Here is a 17,634-nt window from a genome sequence, read left to right on the forward strand (position 1 = left end):
TAACCATTTCTATTGAATGAACAAATCCAATCTCTATTGATAATGTATCAAAATTATTAACTAGATTAAAAAAAAAACCATTAATAAACGTTTCTTTTATAGATATAAAAATAATGATTTAAAGAAAGAAGAAAATTATTATTCTTTAAGATTGTATTAAAAAAAAAACACTATGTATTAATAATATATCATATTATTTCAATATTTTTGTTTTAATAAACAAATATGTTAAAATGTATTTATATTCTATCTTAATATTATATTTCTTTAGAAATTACTTAAATAACTTATCATTGAGTTATTTATTAATATAAATGTATAAAAAGAGTGAAAAATATTAAATATCATTAAGAATAATTAATTATCATAATACATTCATTTTTATTGGTTCTTAAATAGTATTTAATCATCATTTATAATGTAAATTCATTTGTATATAGAATTATCATTTAATTTTATGAATTTTAGAAGTTAATTCAATGATGATAACTGGTTATTCATTTATTCTTTCTGAATCTATTATTGTTTGAATTGTTCAATGATTTACAACAAATATATGAATATTTCAATTATTATTGAAGAAATTAATTAAATTTATTGTTTTATTATTTTATATATCATAAGAATAATACCAATTGTAATAAAATTTTATCATAATAAAGTTTTTTTTTAATCAGTAAGTTAATTATTGGTACTCTCAAATACTATAATTTATTGTTATGTTAAGAAGAGATTATCTTTATAAAAATTATTAATTAAGTATCTTTGATAATTGAATATACATAAAAACTTTAATAAACTAATGAATTAAAAGGTTAAAATAATATTGATTATATTCAATAAAAATTTGTATATTTTAATTATATTTGTTTAAAAATCTTATCATTTTAAAATTAACTATAATATCATTAAGTTCTTTAAAAACAATATAGTTATTATGTTTTGTTAATTTAGAAAATTAAAATAATTAAAGGTAAAAAAGAAAGAATACCAAGAGAATCATTATTCTAATTTATGTTATAACTCAAATTGTATTATACTATTACTTAGTATAAAGATTTTGTTTTTAGATGACATTATAAAAATAATGAGGAATAAAAAACAAAAGACTTTTAGAGAATGAATTAAAAATCTTTCACTAAAATTTTATTTAAGTTTCATAATAAAAATGATAAAAATATGAAGTTAATGAAGTGTTTCATAATTATTCAATTTAAGACAGATTTTCACCATATTAATGAACTCATCTTGAAAATAGATATTACATTACTAAATTTATGAAAAGTCTTATTCCAATTATTAACCAACTTCAAGATGTTTTTAATACTATTGGAGTAAAAGGAATTAATCTTCCACAAATTGTTGTTGTTGGATCTCAAAGTGCTGGGAAATCATCTGTATTAGAAAGTATTGTTGGTAGAGATTTTCTTCCAAGAGGAAGTGGAATGGTAACAAAAAGACCATTAATTCTTCAATTAGTTAATCTTCCATCAACAGAAACAACAGAATGGGGAGAATTTGCACATAAACCAGGAATTGTTTATCGAGATTTTGAAGAAATTAAAAAAGAGATTGAAAATGAAACAATACGTCTAACAGGAACAAAGAAAACAATTTCACCAGTTGCAATTAGATTAAAAATATATTCTCCATATGTTGTTGATTTAACATTAGTTGATCTTCCAGGATTAACTAAAATTTCTGTTGGAAGTCAAGAAAAAGATATTAGTAATCAATTAAAACAAATGGTACTTAAATTTATTGAAAGTCCAAATGCTATTATTCTTGCAGTTACTTCTGCTAATGTAGATTTAGCTACATCAGATGCATTATCTATTGCACGTGAAGTTGATCCTAATGGAGATAGAACAATTGGAGTATTAACTAAAATGGATATTATGGATAAAGGAACAGATGCAATGGATGTATTATATGGAAGAGTATATCCATTAAAATTAGGATATGTTGGAGTATTAAATAGATCACAACATGATATTGATACTAATGTATCTATTAAAACAGCACTTATAAAAGAAAAAGAATGGTTTTCTAATCATCCAATTTATTCAAAAATTGCTGATAGACTTGGTATTCCTTATTTAACAAAAACATTAAATGAAATTTTAATGCAACATATTTTGAAAACTCTTCCATCACTTCGTATTACTATTACTGAAATGTTAAATAAAACTAAATTAGAATATAATAAATTTGCAGTTGAATTTGACCAAAAAGATGTTGCATTATTAGAAAAAATTATAGAATATTGTACTTCAATTCAACAAACAATTAGTGGAGAAAAATTTGATATTGAAAAACATGAATTATTTGGAGGTGCAAAAATATTTGATATCTTTGAAAATGTTTATAGACCAATTATTGATAAACTTGATTTAATTAAAGAAATTTCTGATAAAGATATTAAAACTGCTATGAAAAATACTGAAGGAGTTAATTCAGCATTATTCCTTTCACAAGCTGCATTTGAAACATTAGTTAAACAACAAATTGATAAATTTATTGATTCTTCTCAACAATGTGTTGATAAAATTCGTAAAGAAATGTCAAATATTTTTACATATGTTGCTTCTGAAGTAATAGTAAGATACACTAAATTAAGAGATGCCATAGTTATTGCTTCTGATACTGTATTAGATAAAAATTTAAATAAAACTCATGAAATAGTTAAAAATTTAATTGACATTGAAGAATCTTATATTAATACTGTTCATCCTGATTTTGATGCTACTGAAATTATGTTAAAAGCTGGAATAAATGAGGCTACTCCTGCAAATGAACAAAATCCTACTGTTATTGCTCAAGCTCCACCAAAACCTATTCCACAACCATCAACTAAACCCCCTAAAAAACAATCTCCCTCTAAAACTGGATTCTGGTTTTGGGGAAGTAAAGCATCAGATGAAGATGATGACAATGAAATTCAAAAACAAACTACCCCTTCAATTCAAGTCCAACCAAAACAACAACTTAAAACTCAACCAATTGAAATAAATACCACTGATACAAGAGAACAAAGAAATATTATGATGATGAGAGAATTAACTAAATCATATTTAAACATCGTAAAAAAGAGTGTTGAGGACTTTGTCCCTAAAGCAATTATGCACTTCCTCATTAACCAAACTTGTAAAGACTTACAAAAAGCATTAATTGAAGAATTATATAAGAGTGACAAAATAACTGATCTTATGAGTGAAAGTCCTGCAATTACAACAAAGAGAGAAATGTTAAAAAAGAATTTGGAAGCTTTACAAACAGCTTATAATGTTCTTGAAGGAATTGTTACAATTAAAGTTAATTAAAAATATTTCTTATTTCATTTTCATATAATTTAGAAAGGGGGTATCATAAACGAAGGAAGTAAACACAAGAAAAGATAATTTATTATATTTTTATTAAGGAAATTATTGAGTTTTAATTTCGTCTTGTTGTAAACTACGAAACTCTGTTGTGTTGAGTTCTATTGATTGTTCTGTAGTATATCCCCAATCATCAGGAACGTCATCATCATAAGGTTTATATTGATAAAAGTATGATGTATCTCTACGACCATTTAATCGAGGAATAATAGGTGGTGTCATATTTCTAATTAATGCAAATTTAATATTAGAGAAGAAGTCATGTTGTTTAATTTCAGATGCTCCATATTTTGATCCTAATCTATCTTCAGAATCAACATCAAGCAATTCTTTAATAAGATCTTTTGCATCTTTTGATACTTTGTATCTATGCATTTTAGGAAAAGTAAATTCTCCTTTTTGAATTTTTGAATATGTTTCCTGAATACTTGAAGCAGCAAATGGATTACAACCATAAAGAAATTCATACATAAGGACTCCAAGGGTCCACCAATCAACTGACGCAGAGTGTCCATCTTTTGCAATAATTTCAGGTGCTAAATATTCGTCTGTACCAACAAATGAATTAGATCTGAAATTAGATGGCTCAACAACAACTTCATCTTCACCAAATAAACTTGATTTTATTCTAGCATGATCCTCTACATCAGAATGTTTACTAAGATCAAAATCACTTAACATAATATGTCCACTTTCATGTAATAAAATATTTTCTGGTTTTAAATCACGATACACAACACCTTCCATGTGAAGGTATTCTAATGCACAAATAATTTCAGCAAGATAAAACTTAGCAACTACCTCTCTAAAACAATTACCTGGTTGTTTATTTAATAATCTCCAAAAATCTCCTCCAGCACAGTAAGTCATAACAAAAATATAATAAAAGGGTGTTTCAAAGTCCCATTCTAAATGAACAATAAAAGGATGTTTTAAACGTTCTAATATACCTTTTTCACTTTCTATATGTCTTTGTTTATTCTGAGTAACTAGTTTCTTGCCAATAACTTTCAACGAATAAAATTCTTTTGTTCCTTTCTTTTGTGCAAGGTAAACTCTTCCAATATTCCCTCTTCCAATTAGTGCAATCTTCTTAAAGTCAGTAGTTACTGCTTTACGTTTCTTAATTGTTGGGATAACAGGAAGTAAAACCGATGGTCCGTTAGTTACACCTTCAGTAGTGTGAGGTCGTATCGGTACTCCATCATCTTCATCATCTGATGAACGCGATTGGTCCGCGCTTAAATTCATATAAACTTTAAGTATTTTTGAGATTATCTTTTCCTTTTGTTTTACTTCTTCGTTTCCTAAGATTTGATTTTTAGGTTTTTTCTATCTTACAGATTTTACCCCTATTTTACATTTTTTTCCTCTATAAATTACTGTTCCAACTTTCTTTTTTCTTCTTTGTAAATCAAAAGAAAGTATTTTATAGAAGAAAAAGAAGAACTATGAACTGAACATAATTTTTTATTAGTTTATTACTATAACTTCTATTACTATTTTTTTCTCAATGTAAAAAAAATTAAGATTTTGTTTTGCTATTTTTAGCTATTAATGTTATATAAAACGAAAATTAAATGATATTCTAGAATATTCTTAAGTGGAATGTAAAATGGAAAAGAAAAAAGTAAAGTTCTCAAGAATAGATGGATTGAAATGGTATTGTAAGGAATTACTTTAGATTAATGAGCTTAATTAAAAGAGGTTAATGAACTAATTGTTTAACAGTACAATATTTCATTTATGAAAGAACTCTTCTTTGTGTTCTTTTTCATTTGCCTTGTTTCTTCATCACAATGTTCTTCAATTCCTACTGTGCCAACTCCAAGCAGTATCAGAATCAACTCATCAACTACCTTCTCTTTAAGAATAGATAATGATGAGAAAGTTTCATTAACTTTTTGTGGGGATGGTCAACTTGGTCATGCTAAAGTAGAAATGTACGACCATTGTGAAGATGGTCAGTTGAGTTTTCCAATTCAGTCTTTTGCTTCAGCTCCTCGATGTGAAGAAACAAATGCAATTGAATTAGAAGTAACAAATGGAGAAATTATTTATTTTAATGTGACTGTATTAGAACCAACTGATTTAGAATTATGTGTAAGTATTATTAATCAAAATAATGATCCACCCAAATATATCTATAATCTTAAAGCACTTTATTTTTTAGGAGGAGCTCTTCTTGTTGTTGTAGCATTATTAAGCCTTCTAGTTGGGTTTTTAGCAAATAAGAAATCAAAGTCGAAACAAAATAATTCTTCAAAAACTATTCTTTAATGAATAATTCTAATGAATTATTTATTTGTGTTTTTCTTTTAGTACAAAAGAATTTCAAGAATAATAATTTAATTCTACCTTCATTATTTTAGTATTTGATATTTGTTAGTGTAGTGATTTTGCTCATTCTTAAACAATTAGATAATTTTGAAGTTTTTTACTGAACACTACTAAATTTAACTAAAGTTTTACAACACTCAGGATGACACCATCTTTTAATCCTCTTTATTAGCACTTTACAATTCAATACATTTTATTTTAATTGCACGTCTGAATGAGAGATTTTCAGAGATACATAAATTATTAATTTTTTAAAGTAAGTCAGGTTTGTAGTTTTATTTTGAAATTGTTTTTGAATCAACAGGAATAATAAAAATGAAAAAAAGACATCAAGGCAAATCTCATAAATATGAATTATTACTGAATATTTAAATATATATTGTTTTTTAGACTAAAAGAACTTTTTATTTCAAAATGAAAACAAAGAACTTATTATTTAATGAACACAAACTCATTAGATAAACAATCACAAATTATTAGTAATACCTCAAAGAAAGGACACCATACTCGACATGAAACACCATTACCTGGAAAAAATAATAAACAAAATGAACCAGATATATTTGGAAGTATTATTCAACAAACAAATGCATCAACTATAAATTCCAGTACAAATAAGTAATTTAATTTGATATGTATTTATTTGATCTTAGTTTTTATTGACTGTATTTCAATTAAATCTTATTAATTTGAAGATTCAATTGAAAAAATTGTTATCAAATTTTTTGCTGCTGTTCTAAAATGAGGTCCCCATGCACATGACCCAGGATGGGTGTATAAAACAAGTTCATTGGAAGAATCTTTAATATGATACATTCCATAAGATTTACTATGGAATAATGGAACAATATAATTAAAAGGAAATACTTGACCATCATGGGTATGACCAGCAAGTTGTAAATCAATCTGACCTGATTGAACAGAAGTTTTATATCCCTGAGGTCTGTGGTGAAGAAGAATTGTATAGATATTATTATGTATTGAAGAAGTTATAGAATCAAAAATTTCATTGTATTTAGTTACACTTTGAACATCATCAATTCCAACTAATTGGATAATTTCATCTCCAATAACTATTTGAGTTACTTGATTTTTTAAATAAATAATTCCATAATATTGTAATATACTTGATACATATTCTTCTCCTGCCATAATATCATGATTTCCAATAGTATAATAAATAGGAATATTTCTTTCTTTAAATGCACTGAAAGAAGAAAGGTCAGTTGAAATGACATTATGTGAATCAATTAAATCACCTGTGATGACAACTAAGTCAGGATTTTCTTCAATGATTTTATTTACCATTTTCTGTGGTAATTTATCGAGTCTTGAACCAATATGAATATCAGAAATATGTGCAATACGAATTTTAGAATGTTTAAGTTTCTTTGTTTTAATAGTATAATGTGTAGTAGAGATATGAGTACCTCTATAGAATCCAATATTATTTAGAATAAAAGAAATAGTTAAAATACAAAATCCCCATATTTTTTTTGTTTTAAATAATAAAGGATGTCCAAAAATTAATTTATACATTATTTGAAATATGTCATAACTTAATGCAAAAGGAAGTATTGTTGTTGGAATCATACAAATATCTAAAACAATATTTGATACCAATAATAACTTTCTTGAATATATTAATTCTTCAAAAACTTTAACATTAAATAATATCCAACAACAACAAGATGACATCCAAAAAATATGATTAGACTGTTTTACTGTAAGTGTCCAAAGAAGGGTCATTGGCCTCCATACAGCATAACCAAAGGCAAGTGGAATAATAAATGAAAAGAAAATAAAACTTGAAACAACACTAACTCTTCCTTTATTTTTGTTTGAATACTTTTGTTTCATTAGTGCATATCTTCCTGAGTTACTTTTAATATGTGGTAATTCAGTCATAACAAGGGTATTTATTTTTAGTTGATAACTTCTTTTTTGTGTTTTTTTTGTTGAATAAGATTCGTTTGTAAATTAAAATTATTATTTATATTATTATAAAAAAAATTTATTATTTTTAAATAAATAAAAAAAGTAAATAACAAAAAAAAAATTTTTATCTACTTAAAGATAAATTTTTCTGTTTTTCTTAAAATAAACTAAAAAATTGAAGTGTAAATTGGTTTTATGCAGCCAACAATTGTTATTGATCCATCACATAAAAACAGATTATTCCATAATGAAAGAGGTACAATATTTTCTACAAAACCAAATGATTCATTAGTAGGATATTTACAAAATTCTAGAAATTATATGACAGAACAACGAATACAAATAAGGTTGGCTCGTGAAGTTAACATTTTGAAAAGTGGCATAGAGAGTTGTAAATTCGTCGTTGTTCATAATGAAGGAAATAGTACATCAAAAAGGAGAAAAGAAATTAAAAAAGTAATACCTCCAGGATGTATTGAACGAGATGCTAATGGCAAAGTAATTAAAGGGGATGTTCGTGGGCTTGTTGAATGTTTTTGTAGTGAAGAACAAAATGGAATGATGAAAGCATTTATTTGGACATACACAGGTTTTTGTTCTACACAAGAAATGTTAGAAGCTATGATTGAAAGATATGAAGTAGGATGTAATGATGATTCTAAAACAAGTTTATTGATTAGAGCAAGGGTAATTAGTGCAGTTAAATATTGGATTGAAAATATTTGGGGAGTTATTAAAGAAAATGAAAGTTCGGTTAATGATATTGTTAATAAATTATTAAATTTACTTAAAAGTTATGGAATGATACGAGAACATCATTTAATTAAACAGTGCTATCAAAGAATTGTTTGTTATTTATTATTAAATAAAAATAAATACTTATATGTTATAGATGAATGATGTTGAAGTTGAATATGTTCAATGTCAAAAGAATGTAGAACAACCGATTCCTTCATTAAATAAAATTATTGGACGAACATTAAATCCAACTATTTTTCAGTCAATACATCCAATAGAATATGCTCGTCAAATAACTCTTATTGTTTCAGATATGTTTAGAAGAATTAGGTTATATGAAATGTTGATGTGGTCAAACGGGGAGAAAGAAAGCTGTCAAAGTATTATTTACGCACAAACATTTTTTAATGGACTTCAAAACCATTTCACCAGAATGATTCTTAATGAAACTGAAACAAATAAAAGAGCAGCGATTATAGAAAGACTTATCCGTGTAGCTGATTATTGTTTTGAATATCATAATTTTGACACACTATTATGTGTTCTTCTTCTTTTTAATACATCAGCCATTCATCGTTTAAAAAGGTCATTTGATTCAATAAGTGGAGAGAGTAAAAAGGTATTAAATAAGTTAATTCCTATTGCTTGCCCAGATAAAAACTGGAATGTTTTAAGAGAAGAATCACGTCAATTAGTTGGTAAACCAATAGTACCATATATTGGCTTAATATTGAGTGATCTTACTTTTACTAATTTTGGTAACAAAACCAAAGAAAATGAAATGATTAATTTTAGTAAGTGTAGACAAATTGCACACATACTAGAACAAGTTATGTTTATGCATCAACAAACATACGCTCAATTGATCATTAAAAATATAGAAATTCAAGCAGCAATAATCTCTGATTCAAGGTATGAAGTAACTATTAGTGATAAAGAAGCATTTGATTTGTCTTTAAAAATTGAACCACGAACTTCGTCTATTGTTCCATTATCAGCAGGATGTACACGATTAACTTTACATTACCCAGGAAAAGAATTAGTAGTTGTTGCAGCTAAAGATGCAAATGTATTAATTTCTCAAATGTTCTGGGATGCAATGGGTGTTGATGTTTCTAAATGTCAAATATATATTTTTTATACTGGAAATAGTATTAACGAATCAATGAGCCCATCTTCTCCTGTTGGAAGAATCAAAATAGCAGTAAAAGAAACTGAAGTAATTGTTACTGCATTACAAAAAGTATTATATGTTAATTTGATAATGGAGTATAATAGAGAAATATGTAAAACAACTATCCCATTAGACCCAACCCTTCCTTTAAATCAATTACAACCAATTCTTCAAACATTTACAGTAATACCATCATACCCTATCTTACTTAAAGGAGAAAAAGTTATAGGTTGTATGTGTCCATCATTATCGTTAGATGAAATAGAATGGACTGAGAGAGATACTATCTATTTATTACCTCTTCATGAATTGAGAAGTCAATTAGGAGATTTATCAACTGATAGACTTCACTTTAAATCATCACGATTTTACAATGAGTTTATCTTTCATTTAGATAATATTAGTGCAGTAGCTATTATAGTTGATGTAATGGTAATTATTTATTCTGGAGAACGTTTTAAGGCTATTTATCCTATTGAATTACTTTCTATAGAACTTAATGTCTGGAAAAATACCATTTCTTTTAGACTAGATGAAAATTATATTGATAATAGACTAGTTTCATCATTCTCATCTCCACTAACACTACAATGTGATTTAACAACAGCAAGAGGATTTATTAAAAGAATTTGTCAAATAAGTAGGAAACAACGATATCAACGATTGTTTGGAACGGATCGACATGACATTGAATGTTCTAATACTGGAGTTCCAAAACAACTTGAACGATTAATTGAAGTTATCTATAGTTCTGAAGAATTCACTAAACAAGGATATTTTGATGTCAGGATTGATGACTGTGTTGTTCAAATAAGAAACTTTGAAGAGCACGGAATTATAAGAAGTCCTATTGCAGGTGGGTTACTTGTTATGTATTTAATATCATTAAATGAACCAATGATTCCAGTTGAACATACAAAACATTTTGTATCATTTGATTTTCTAGATAGAGAAGATCGTATTGAACTATTAAGAAGAGCATTCGATGAATTAACAGATGCAATGAGACCTATTGTTAGTATAGTTATACAATTATTATCGTTACATTTTTCTTTCTCTAAAGATATATTACCACAAGGATTTGCTCCTTTATTATTTTATGGTTTAACACCAGGATTATCAGAACGTATTTTATCTTTTTTAATTCTAAATTCAACTAGTGTTATTAGTCAACAACCAAAAGTAGAGTTTTTACAAGAATTTGTATGGTCTCTACCTTCTATTGACTTTCTCCCTACTTCTGTTGTTCTTAAAATTAATGCAGGAATTGCTGCTTCTTCAGAAGTATCATCAGCAAATGAACTAATATCAAAAAAAAATGCAAGGATTGTTCCCCATTTATTAAATGATTCAACTCGCTCATTAATAGAAACACCAAGGAGGCACGTTCAAAAGAAACGTTTTAGTAAAACAGATTCTTTGAATATAAAAGCAAAAACACAACTAACATTTGCAAATCTTAGTGATTTCCAAAAGAGCTCTCCAATAGTAAGGTCTGTTATTTTTTCTGTTGGTCCACAACGAACACAATTATCTCCTTCAAAATTTTGTCATTCTCCATTAAATACACCAAACTCAGTTTCATCATCTACTACCTTAACACCTTCAGTTATATCTTCTCCCAGTGATTCAAGAAATTCATTAGAAGTTCCTAACCAAAAAGTAGAAATTAAATCAACTACTCGTTCTTCTAATGTTACTAACCCACACCAACAAAGTGAAGTTAAACATCAAGAACATAAAATAGAGATTAGTATTGATAATAAAAAGACAATTTTCTCTAGTAAGTTTGGTCAAATAAGACAACTTTACGAATCGAAAGATTTAGCTGTCTCTTCTCCTCGTATAAAGTCACAAATTATTCAAAGTGAAAAAACTTCTCCAAAAACTTCTCCAAGGATCTCTCCAAGAACTCCTCCAATAATAAAGGACAAAGAGCAATAAGTTGAAAAATAAAGCTTTCCAATGTTTGATGTATTCTGTTTATATTTAACATTATTTTTTTTTATTTTAAGTTATTATTTATAGAAATATTACAGAGATTAGTAGATATTACTTCATGTTCTTTCCATAATTAATAGAAGTATTAAATGAATACTAAATAACAATTATTTTACCAGAACTCAGAAGAAGAATGAAAAGAAAGTTGTTTTGTAAAAAGAGTTATGAACATTCTTATTAAGGTTATAAACAAAAGATTATTTAGGGATCTTTTGTTAAAGAGTTTATAAGTTGTAAAGATAAACCTATTACTTCTCTTGGACTTGTCTTGCTATTGATTTTTGTCAAAATGAAATTAGTGATATGGTATCTAATAAATACTATTCTCTATATTCCATTTATTGATGTTAATAGTAGTTCCCAAAAGTTTTATGTAAACATGTTACACTGTGGATAATTGAAGGACTATGATGGAAATCTTTGTATGAATATAATGAGGGATATACTCTAAATATAGAAAACAATACATGTATCAATTGAAATTCATCAATGTTGGATGTGAGTTTGTTCTATTATAAATAAACAAATAATTTTTGAGAAATGTAACAGTGATTTATTGCTTTATTTAGACATGAAAAGGTGTATTGATTGTACTTCACTAGAATATTCAAAAATGGTTGATTGTAGAAGATGTCTTGATGGTCAATATTTTAACTCATTATTTACGTTATGTATTTTTTTTATCAAAGTAATTAATAAATATTTTTCTTATACAATATGTTATTACTGTGCAAATAAAAATTACTTGAAAAGTGATACTAGTCAAATCTTTGTGTGTCAGTTGAGTATTGTCGCACTGATATAGATTTTACAAAATATTTACTTGATGAACACTGTTTTCAATATAAAGATAGTTATTAACTCAAATGGGTTATGAAGAAAATAAGGTCATATTTTTCTGTTTTTTCGTTGATGTATAACATATGCATATAGAAAGTGTTCAGTCTATAGTGTGAATATATTTTTATGACGAATTGTCAAAATGAATTAAAGTGGGTTACTAAAGAATTTTAACACTGTAAAGAATCCAGTTCAGCACAAGATGTTTGTTATTTGTGAGTTATTGTTATATGACAGAATATTGGAAGTATCTTTTATGTGATAATTCTTGTAGAGTGTACTAAAACTCAATTTTTTATATCAATGTCAAACTGGGTTCCACTTTGATAGTAAAAGTAATTGTGTTCTACAAGAAGACAATTGTGAAATTAATGAATTACTTCAATAATTGAAATGTAAATCAACAGCAAATGATGTAAATGATGATAATGTTTGGATATTACTTAACTGAGAACGAATCTACTTGTAAAAAATATAATCATCATTATAAAGAATGTAAAATTAAAAATGATTATTGTTGTTCTTGTATTAATGGATATATTCTTAAATATTTACTAACTGATAATGAAGTGAAGAAGAGATATGAATATATTGAAATAGATTTACACGATGTGAAGCTACTTCTTCAATATATTGTTTAATGTGTAACTCTCCTTATAACCTTTCTGCAAATGAAGAATATCCTTCTTTATTTAAATACAATGAGACATGTTCCACTCGTATTAATGGCTATTCATGTATCAGTCGTGCTGAAGGATATTATTTACCTAAAGAAGAAGATAATAGGACAAAAACATACAAGGGTTTAGGAGAGATTAATGTGACTTGTGAAAATTTAACATCAGACGTACAGTCTATAAAAATCATTTTATAAAATTAGAGTGTTAGATTATAATTTAACACAATGTAATGAGAATACTTAAATTGTGTATTTAATATTAATATTGGAAAAGAGTAATGTATTTTATATAATAGTAATCAAAATTATGTTTCAAATAGAGAATGTAGTTCATGTAATCAGATTTCATATTATATCAAATGTAATTCTGATGAATGTATTGGATGTTTAAATAACTATAGAGTTAAGAATGGAGAATAATTAAAACCACTGTTAGAATTATTATTAGAATTGTTGTTATTAGAGTTATTGTTATTAGCATTATCTTTGTTGTAATTTTCTTTATACCTAAGAAGAAACAAAGAAAACAAACTTCATGTATGGGATATACTATCACAAATAAAGTTATTTAGAATTGATGGAAATTAATAATGAAGAGTTCCTATTAAATGCTAGTGAATTTGTCTTAGAATTTTGTAGTAAAACAAGTAAGTAGTTATTGAATAATCAAGAACTCAAACAATTAGATTAGATAATCTCAAGAGTTCGAATAATTCTAAGAAGATATACTTTTTTATTTCTTGAATCATATTACTTAGATAAATATTCATTGGTTACTGAACCAAAAGAAGGTATTCTTGAAATTAGTACTGAAACTAATACTACCCTTATATTAATACCAAAATATAGCTCACAACGTTATGTTGAAATACCGTTGAGACCTATTCATAGAGACAAAGAAAGTATTGCAAATATTTACCATTAAATTTGAGTTTAACATTTCTTTAAAACTTGATGATGATTTAAAACCAGAATTACCAATGATTTCAGAATGACCTTTTAGTTATATTATCCTCGGAAAGTATAGAGGAAGAAATGTAGTTATTAAGAAAATGAAAGGAAGATATATTACAGAAGAAAAAAAAATTTGAACTGAATTCTTAATGATGACTCAATTTAGAAATCAGTATTTGTAGAATCTATTAGAGGGGTTTATGTAGCTGGTAAAAATTCTATTGCAATGGAATACGCTGAATTTAGTCTTAAAGTCAAGTATAGAATAAAAGTTATGAGATTAATTATTCATTGAAGGTTAAAATACTTTATGACTTTGCTTCTGTTGTCTTTTTACACAAAGGTTAATATTTATAGAGATGTCAAAAGTCAAATGTATTAATTTTTTCATTAAGTTCAGTAAATAATTTTTGTGATAAATTAACTGATTTTGGTAATTGTAGAACTCTTAATAAGATTGTACAAAAAAAATTAATTCAAGGGGTTGGAACTCTTGCATATATAGCTCCAGAGGTCACGAGAAATACACTGTATTCATATCCATCTGACCTGCACTCATTTACCATGGTAATATATGAAGCATTTATTGAAAAGACACATTTAGTTTGAATGGTCCAAGGTTTATAACACCAACAATGGAAAATATCAAAATTTGTTACAGACAGAAAAAGATTTGAATAAGCAAAAGAAACGAATGGTTATTATTGCAAATTAATGAGTAAGTGCTGGAACGGTAACTCAAATAAAAACATAAGCTCAATCAGGTTGTAATGAACTTAAAAGGATTATTCTTGAAGAAGAAACTACTCTTTAAAACCGTGGCTATTTTTTAATTCTACAAGTAATGTCCTTGAGAAAGATTTTTCTTTTTATTTATTTAAAAAAACAATCTAAAACTAAAAAAATAATAAATTATGGAGATTGAAGTAGATTATATCAATGATGAACAATTAATCCAACTCATGAAGGATGATAAAATTAAACTGCAAATATTCGATGTTCGTTCAAGTGATGTTGGGAGTTGCGTAATTCACGGAGCAATTAACTACCGAGTAAATGAATTTATAAAGAAAATTCCTCAAATTCTTGAGAAGTATCATGACTATAATTACATAGTTGTCCACTGTATGAGATCACAACAACGTGGACCAAAATGTGCTCGAGCATTAAAAGAAGCATTTATTACTTCAAAATATTTTTCAACATCTAACGTCTCTATAGTGATACTAGCAGGTGGTTTTAGTAATTTTTTCAATAAACACTTTCAAGAAGAAGACCTTTTTGATTCAATTGAATAAAACAAAGTATACAAGTTCAATTAAAAATAAATAAAGTAATTCTAACTGATTCAAATTATATCCTACCAATCATTTCAATGAATAATATTTTTTGTATTCTTTTTTGCTCTTTTTATTTATAAATGTTTTCTTCTCCAAATAAATAAAATTCAATATATTTGTATTAATTTTTGTATCAATAATTCCTTGAAGTTAAATACAATTAATTATATAACAAATTATGGTTATTTATCTCATATTGTAAATCAGGATGTAGTTGTTGTTAATATAATAAATATTAGCAGTAGATATACTACTATAATAATGACTTAACTATCATAAACTAAGTAAAGCCAAGTTTTCTTTCTTTTATTTATATTATTCTTTTCTATTATTTGGAGACCCTTTTTCAGCCAACAAATTAACAAAAGAAATATTTAATGGAATATGATCAAAAATAAAAGTATAAAAGAGTGGGATAATGAATAATATCAATGGTCAAATAAGTGGAGAAATAGCAGAATTACCAAGAATAACCAATAATAATCATTATAAATATCTTGGTATTGAAATAAGAGATAAAATAAATATTAATAAATATTATACATGATTATTAAATGATGTATCTTCTATTCTATCATCATTAAATATTATGAACTATAGCAGCATCAATACAATAAGAAAGATTAATAATGATATAATCTCAAAATTAAGATATGGATTCTGTATTGTCCCATGGAAACTTGGTGAGTTGGAGAATATAGATAAACAAATAATAAAATCATTGATACAACTCCAACTATACAGTAGAAACATCAATAAAAGTAGATTATATGTTACAATAAATGAATTATAAATGTGATTAATGTCACCACGAGATGAATATTGTAATGAAATAATAAGAATATATTTAAAATATAAATATTAAATACAGAAATATTAGAAATGATAGAAATAGTAAAAGAGAATCCAAATGGAATAATTAAAAGAATGAAGAGAGTATTTGGTAAGAAGATTAATTTCAATGAATTAACATAATACAGTTAAATGAAATAAAACATGATGTAAACAAAGTATTTGAATTTGTAACAAATAAAATAAATGAAAGATATTTAAATGAATTGAAAGAAATGAAGTGAATATATAAGAAATGTAAATTGTATATTTAATATTATGAAATTATCAGTAACCACATGGAGGTCATTAAATATAAAAAGAAATGCATTCCTCCAATTAGTAAAGATGCAAGAAGGAGTAATTATGACAGGAAGTATTAAATCTAAAATACTCAATTGTGATGCTTTAAAATATTGTAAACATTGTTATATCACAATTACATCTATTAGCCATATATTGTTAGGATGTCCTGTAATGAAGAATAATCAAATATCAAAACACGACTATGTATGTAATCAATTATATAAACATATATTAATTACTCATTTTAATGAATTTGATGAAATAGATTTTAATGCCCCTCCTAAGTGTATTAATAATAATGAAATCGTTATAACTTACAATAAAGATTTATTGGTTAGTGACCATTCGTTTAATGCTAGAAGACCAGATATATATTATCAAACCGTCAAAGAAAGAAAAGGATATATTATTGATGTCTCCATATGTCAAGATAGAAATATAGAATTAAATTATATTTACAAAATAAATAAATACAAACAATTACAAGAGAAGTTAATACAGAGTAGAGAAATAATTTATGTAGAAATAATACCTGTAATATTATCAATCAATAAATTAATACATAAAGAAACAGTAAGAAGATTAAAGACACTAAAATTACAAATTGACTTCCCCAAAATACTACGAACAATCATTATTAAAAACATGAAATATTTAATATTCTACACATTCAACACTGGCAACACATTAGAAGAGGAACACTCTAATTCTCATATGTTAGAAATGAACTCTATTATAGAAATAGAACATATTGAAATCACTGAAATAATCACTTCTCAATATTCATAATATCAAATTGTAGATATATCTATTATTTGCTATTTTTCACTTACACTTATTTAATTTCAAAAAATAGAGTTAACAAAAGAACAATGAATAAAATAATAGCACAACTGTTAAACTATCATTACTACAACTAAACACAAGAGGATGACTGTAATCAAAAAAGAACTATTTCTAGTGTTTTGGTTTTGTTCCAACTCACACTTACCAACTGAAGAACATTTGTAACCGCTTCTACAATTACCACATTCAGGCACACACCCCTCTTCAAATATTGAAGAGTTGTTTGTTGTGCACTCAGTGAATGAACAATCTATGAAGAAAAACTAC

General features: G+C 26.0%; 8 protein-coding genes across 8 annotated transcripts in view, besides 14 other annotated features; 5 read left to right on the plus strand and 3 right to left on the minus strand.

The window, feature by feature from the left end:
• The window catches only part of EDI_298530 (uncharacterized protein), a gene marked incomplete at both ends in the record, with an annotated part of 2,658 nt that extends 2,642 nt beyond the window's left edge, over positions 1-16 (plus strand). The window contains one exon of the mRNA XM_001733182.1: positions 1-16. This exon is cut by the window's left edge and continues 2,642 nt beyond it. Coding sequence (XP_001733234.1) covers positions 1-16 — 16 coding nt within the window.
• A 78-nt stretch (positions 17-94) lies between these two features.
• Positions 95-365: a sequence feature (AT_rich).
• A 185-nt stretch (positions 366-550) lies between these two features.
• Positions 551-674: a sequence feature (AT_rich).
• A 64-nt stretch (positions 675-738) lies between these two features.
• Positions 739-972: a sequence feature (AT_rich).
• Positions 973-1,139: 167 nt separating this feature from the next.
• Positions 1,140-1,181: a sequence feature (AT_rich).
• A 96-nt stretch (positions 1,182-1,277) lies between these two features.
• Positions 1,278-3,323, plus strand: EDI_298540 (dynamin, putative; the record flags this gene model as incomplete). The annotated part of the gene is made up of 1 exon (XM_001733979.1): positions 1,278-3,323. The coding sequence occupies one exon, from the start codon at positions 1,278-1,280 to the stop codon at positions 3,321-3,323; it is 2,046 nt and encodes a 681-aa protein (XP_001734031.1).
• Positions 3,324-3,397: 74 nt separating this feature from the next.
• Positions 3,398-3,420: a sequence feature (AT_rich).
• A 5-nt stretch (positions 3,421-3,425) lies between these two features.
• EDI_298550 (serine/threonine protein kinase ppk22, putative) lies at positions 3,426-4,631 on the minus strand (the record flags this gene model as incomplete). Its single annotated transcript, XM_001733980.1, has 1 exon — positions 3,426-4,631. The coding sequence occupies one exon, from the start codon at positions 4,629-4,631 to the stop codon at positions 3,426-3,428; it is 1,206 nt and encodes a 401-aa protein (XP_001734032.1).
• A 495-nt stretch (positions 4,632-5,126) lies between these two features.
• Positions 5,127-5,660, plus strand: EDI_298560 (uncharacterized protein; the record flags this gene model as incomplete). Its single annotated transcript, XM_001733981.1, has 1 exon — positions 5,127-5,660. One exon carries the CDS (start codon positions 5,127-5,129, stop codon positions 5,658-5,660), a length of 534 nt encoding a protein of 177 aa, XP_001734033.1.
• A 295-nt stretch (positions 5,661-5,955) lies between these two features.
• Positions 5,956-5,976: a sequence feature (AT_rich).
• A 428-nt stretch (positions 5,977-6,404) lies between these two features.
• On the minus strand, positions 6,405-7,628 carry EDI_298570 (uncharacterized protein; the record flags this gene model as incomplete). Its single annotated transcript, XM_001733982.1, has 1 exon — positions 6,405-7,628. The coding sequence occupies one exon, from the start codon at positions 7,626-7,628 to the stop codon at positions 6,405-6,407; it is 1,224 nt and encodes a 407-aa protein (XP_001734034.1).
• Positions 7,629-7,696: 68 nt separating this feature from the next.
• Positions 7,697-7,786: a sequence feature (AT_rich).
• Positions 7,787-7,853: 67 nt separating this feature from the next.
• EDI_298580 (guanine nucleotide exchange factor, putative) lies at positions 7,854-11,514 on the plus strand (the record flags this gene model as incomplete). The annotated part of the gene is made up of 2 exons (XM_001733983.1): positions 7,854-8,504; positions 8,551-11,514. 2 exons carry the CDS (start codon positions 7,854-7,856, stop codon positions 11,512-11,514), a joined length of 3,615 nt encoding a protein of 1,204 aa, XP_001734035.1.
• Positions 8,510-8,536: a sequence feature (AT_rich).
• A 38-nt stretch (positions 11,515-11,552) lies between the features above and the next one.
• Positions 11,553-11,606: a sequence feature (AT_rich).
• Positions 11,607-12,243: 637 nt separating this feature from the next.
• Positions 12,244-12,278: a sequence feature (AT_rich).
• Positions 12,279-13,527: 1,249 nt separating this feature from the next.
• Positions 13,528-13,595: a microsatellite.
• Positions 13,596-14,758: 1,163 nt separating this feature from the next.
• Positions 14,759-15,342, plus strand: EDI_298610 (uncharacterized protein; the record flags this gene model as incomplete). The annotated part of the gene is made up of 3 exons (XM_001733984.1): positions 14,759-14,811; positions 14,842-14,885; positions 14,975-15,342. The coding sequence occupies 3 exons, from the start codon at positions 14,759-14,761 to the stop codon at positions 15,340-15,342; spliced, it is 465 nt and encodes a 154-aa protein (XP_001734036.1).
• Positions 14,911-14,960: a sequence feature (AT_rich).
• A 136-nt stretch (positions 15,343-15,478) lies between the features above and the next one.
• Positions 15,479-15,514: a sequence feature (AT_rich).
• Positions 15,515-15,732: 218 nt separating this feature from the next.
• Positions 15,733-17,347: a repeat region.
• Positions 17,348-17,601: 254 nt separating this feature from the next.
• EDI_298620 (uncharacterized protein) overlaps positions 17,602-17,634 on the minus strand; it is a gene marked incomplete at both ends in the record, with an annotated part of 765 nt that continues 732 nt past the window's right edge. Inside the window, one exon of the mRNA XM_001733183.1 lies at positions 17,602-17,634. This exon is cut by the window's right edge and continues 732 nt beyond it. Coding sequence (XP_001733235.1) covers positions 17,602-17,634 — 33 coding nt within the window.

Source organism: Entamoeba dispar, genomic scaffold (assembly GCF_000209125.1).
Source record: "Entamoeba dispar SAW760 scf_1105229457915 genomic scaffold, whole genome shotgun sequence".
NCBI classification, from domain to species: Eukaryota; Evosea; order Mastigamoebida; family Endamoebidae; genus Entamoeba; species Entamoeba dispar.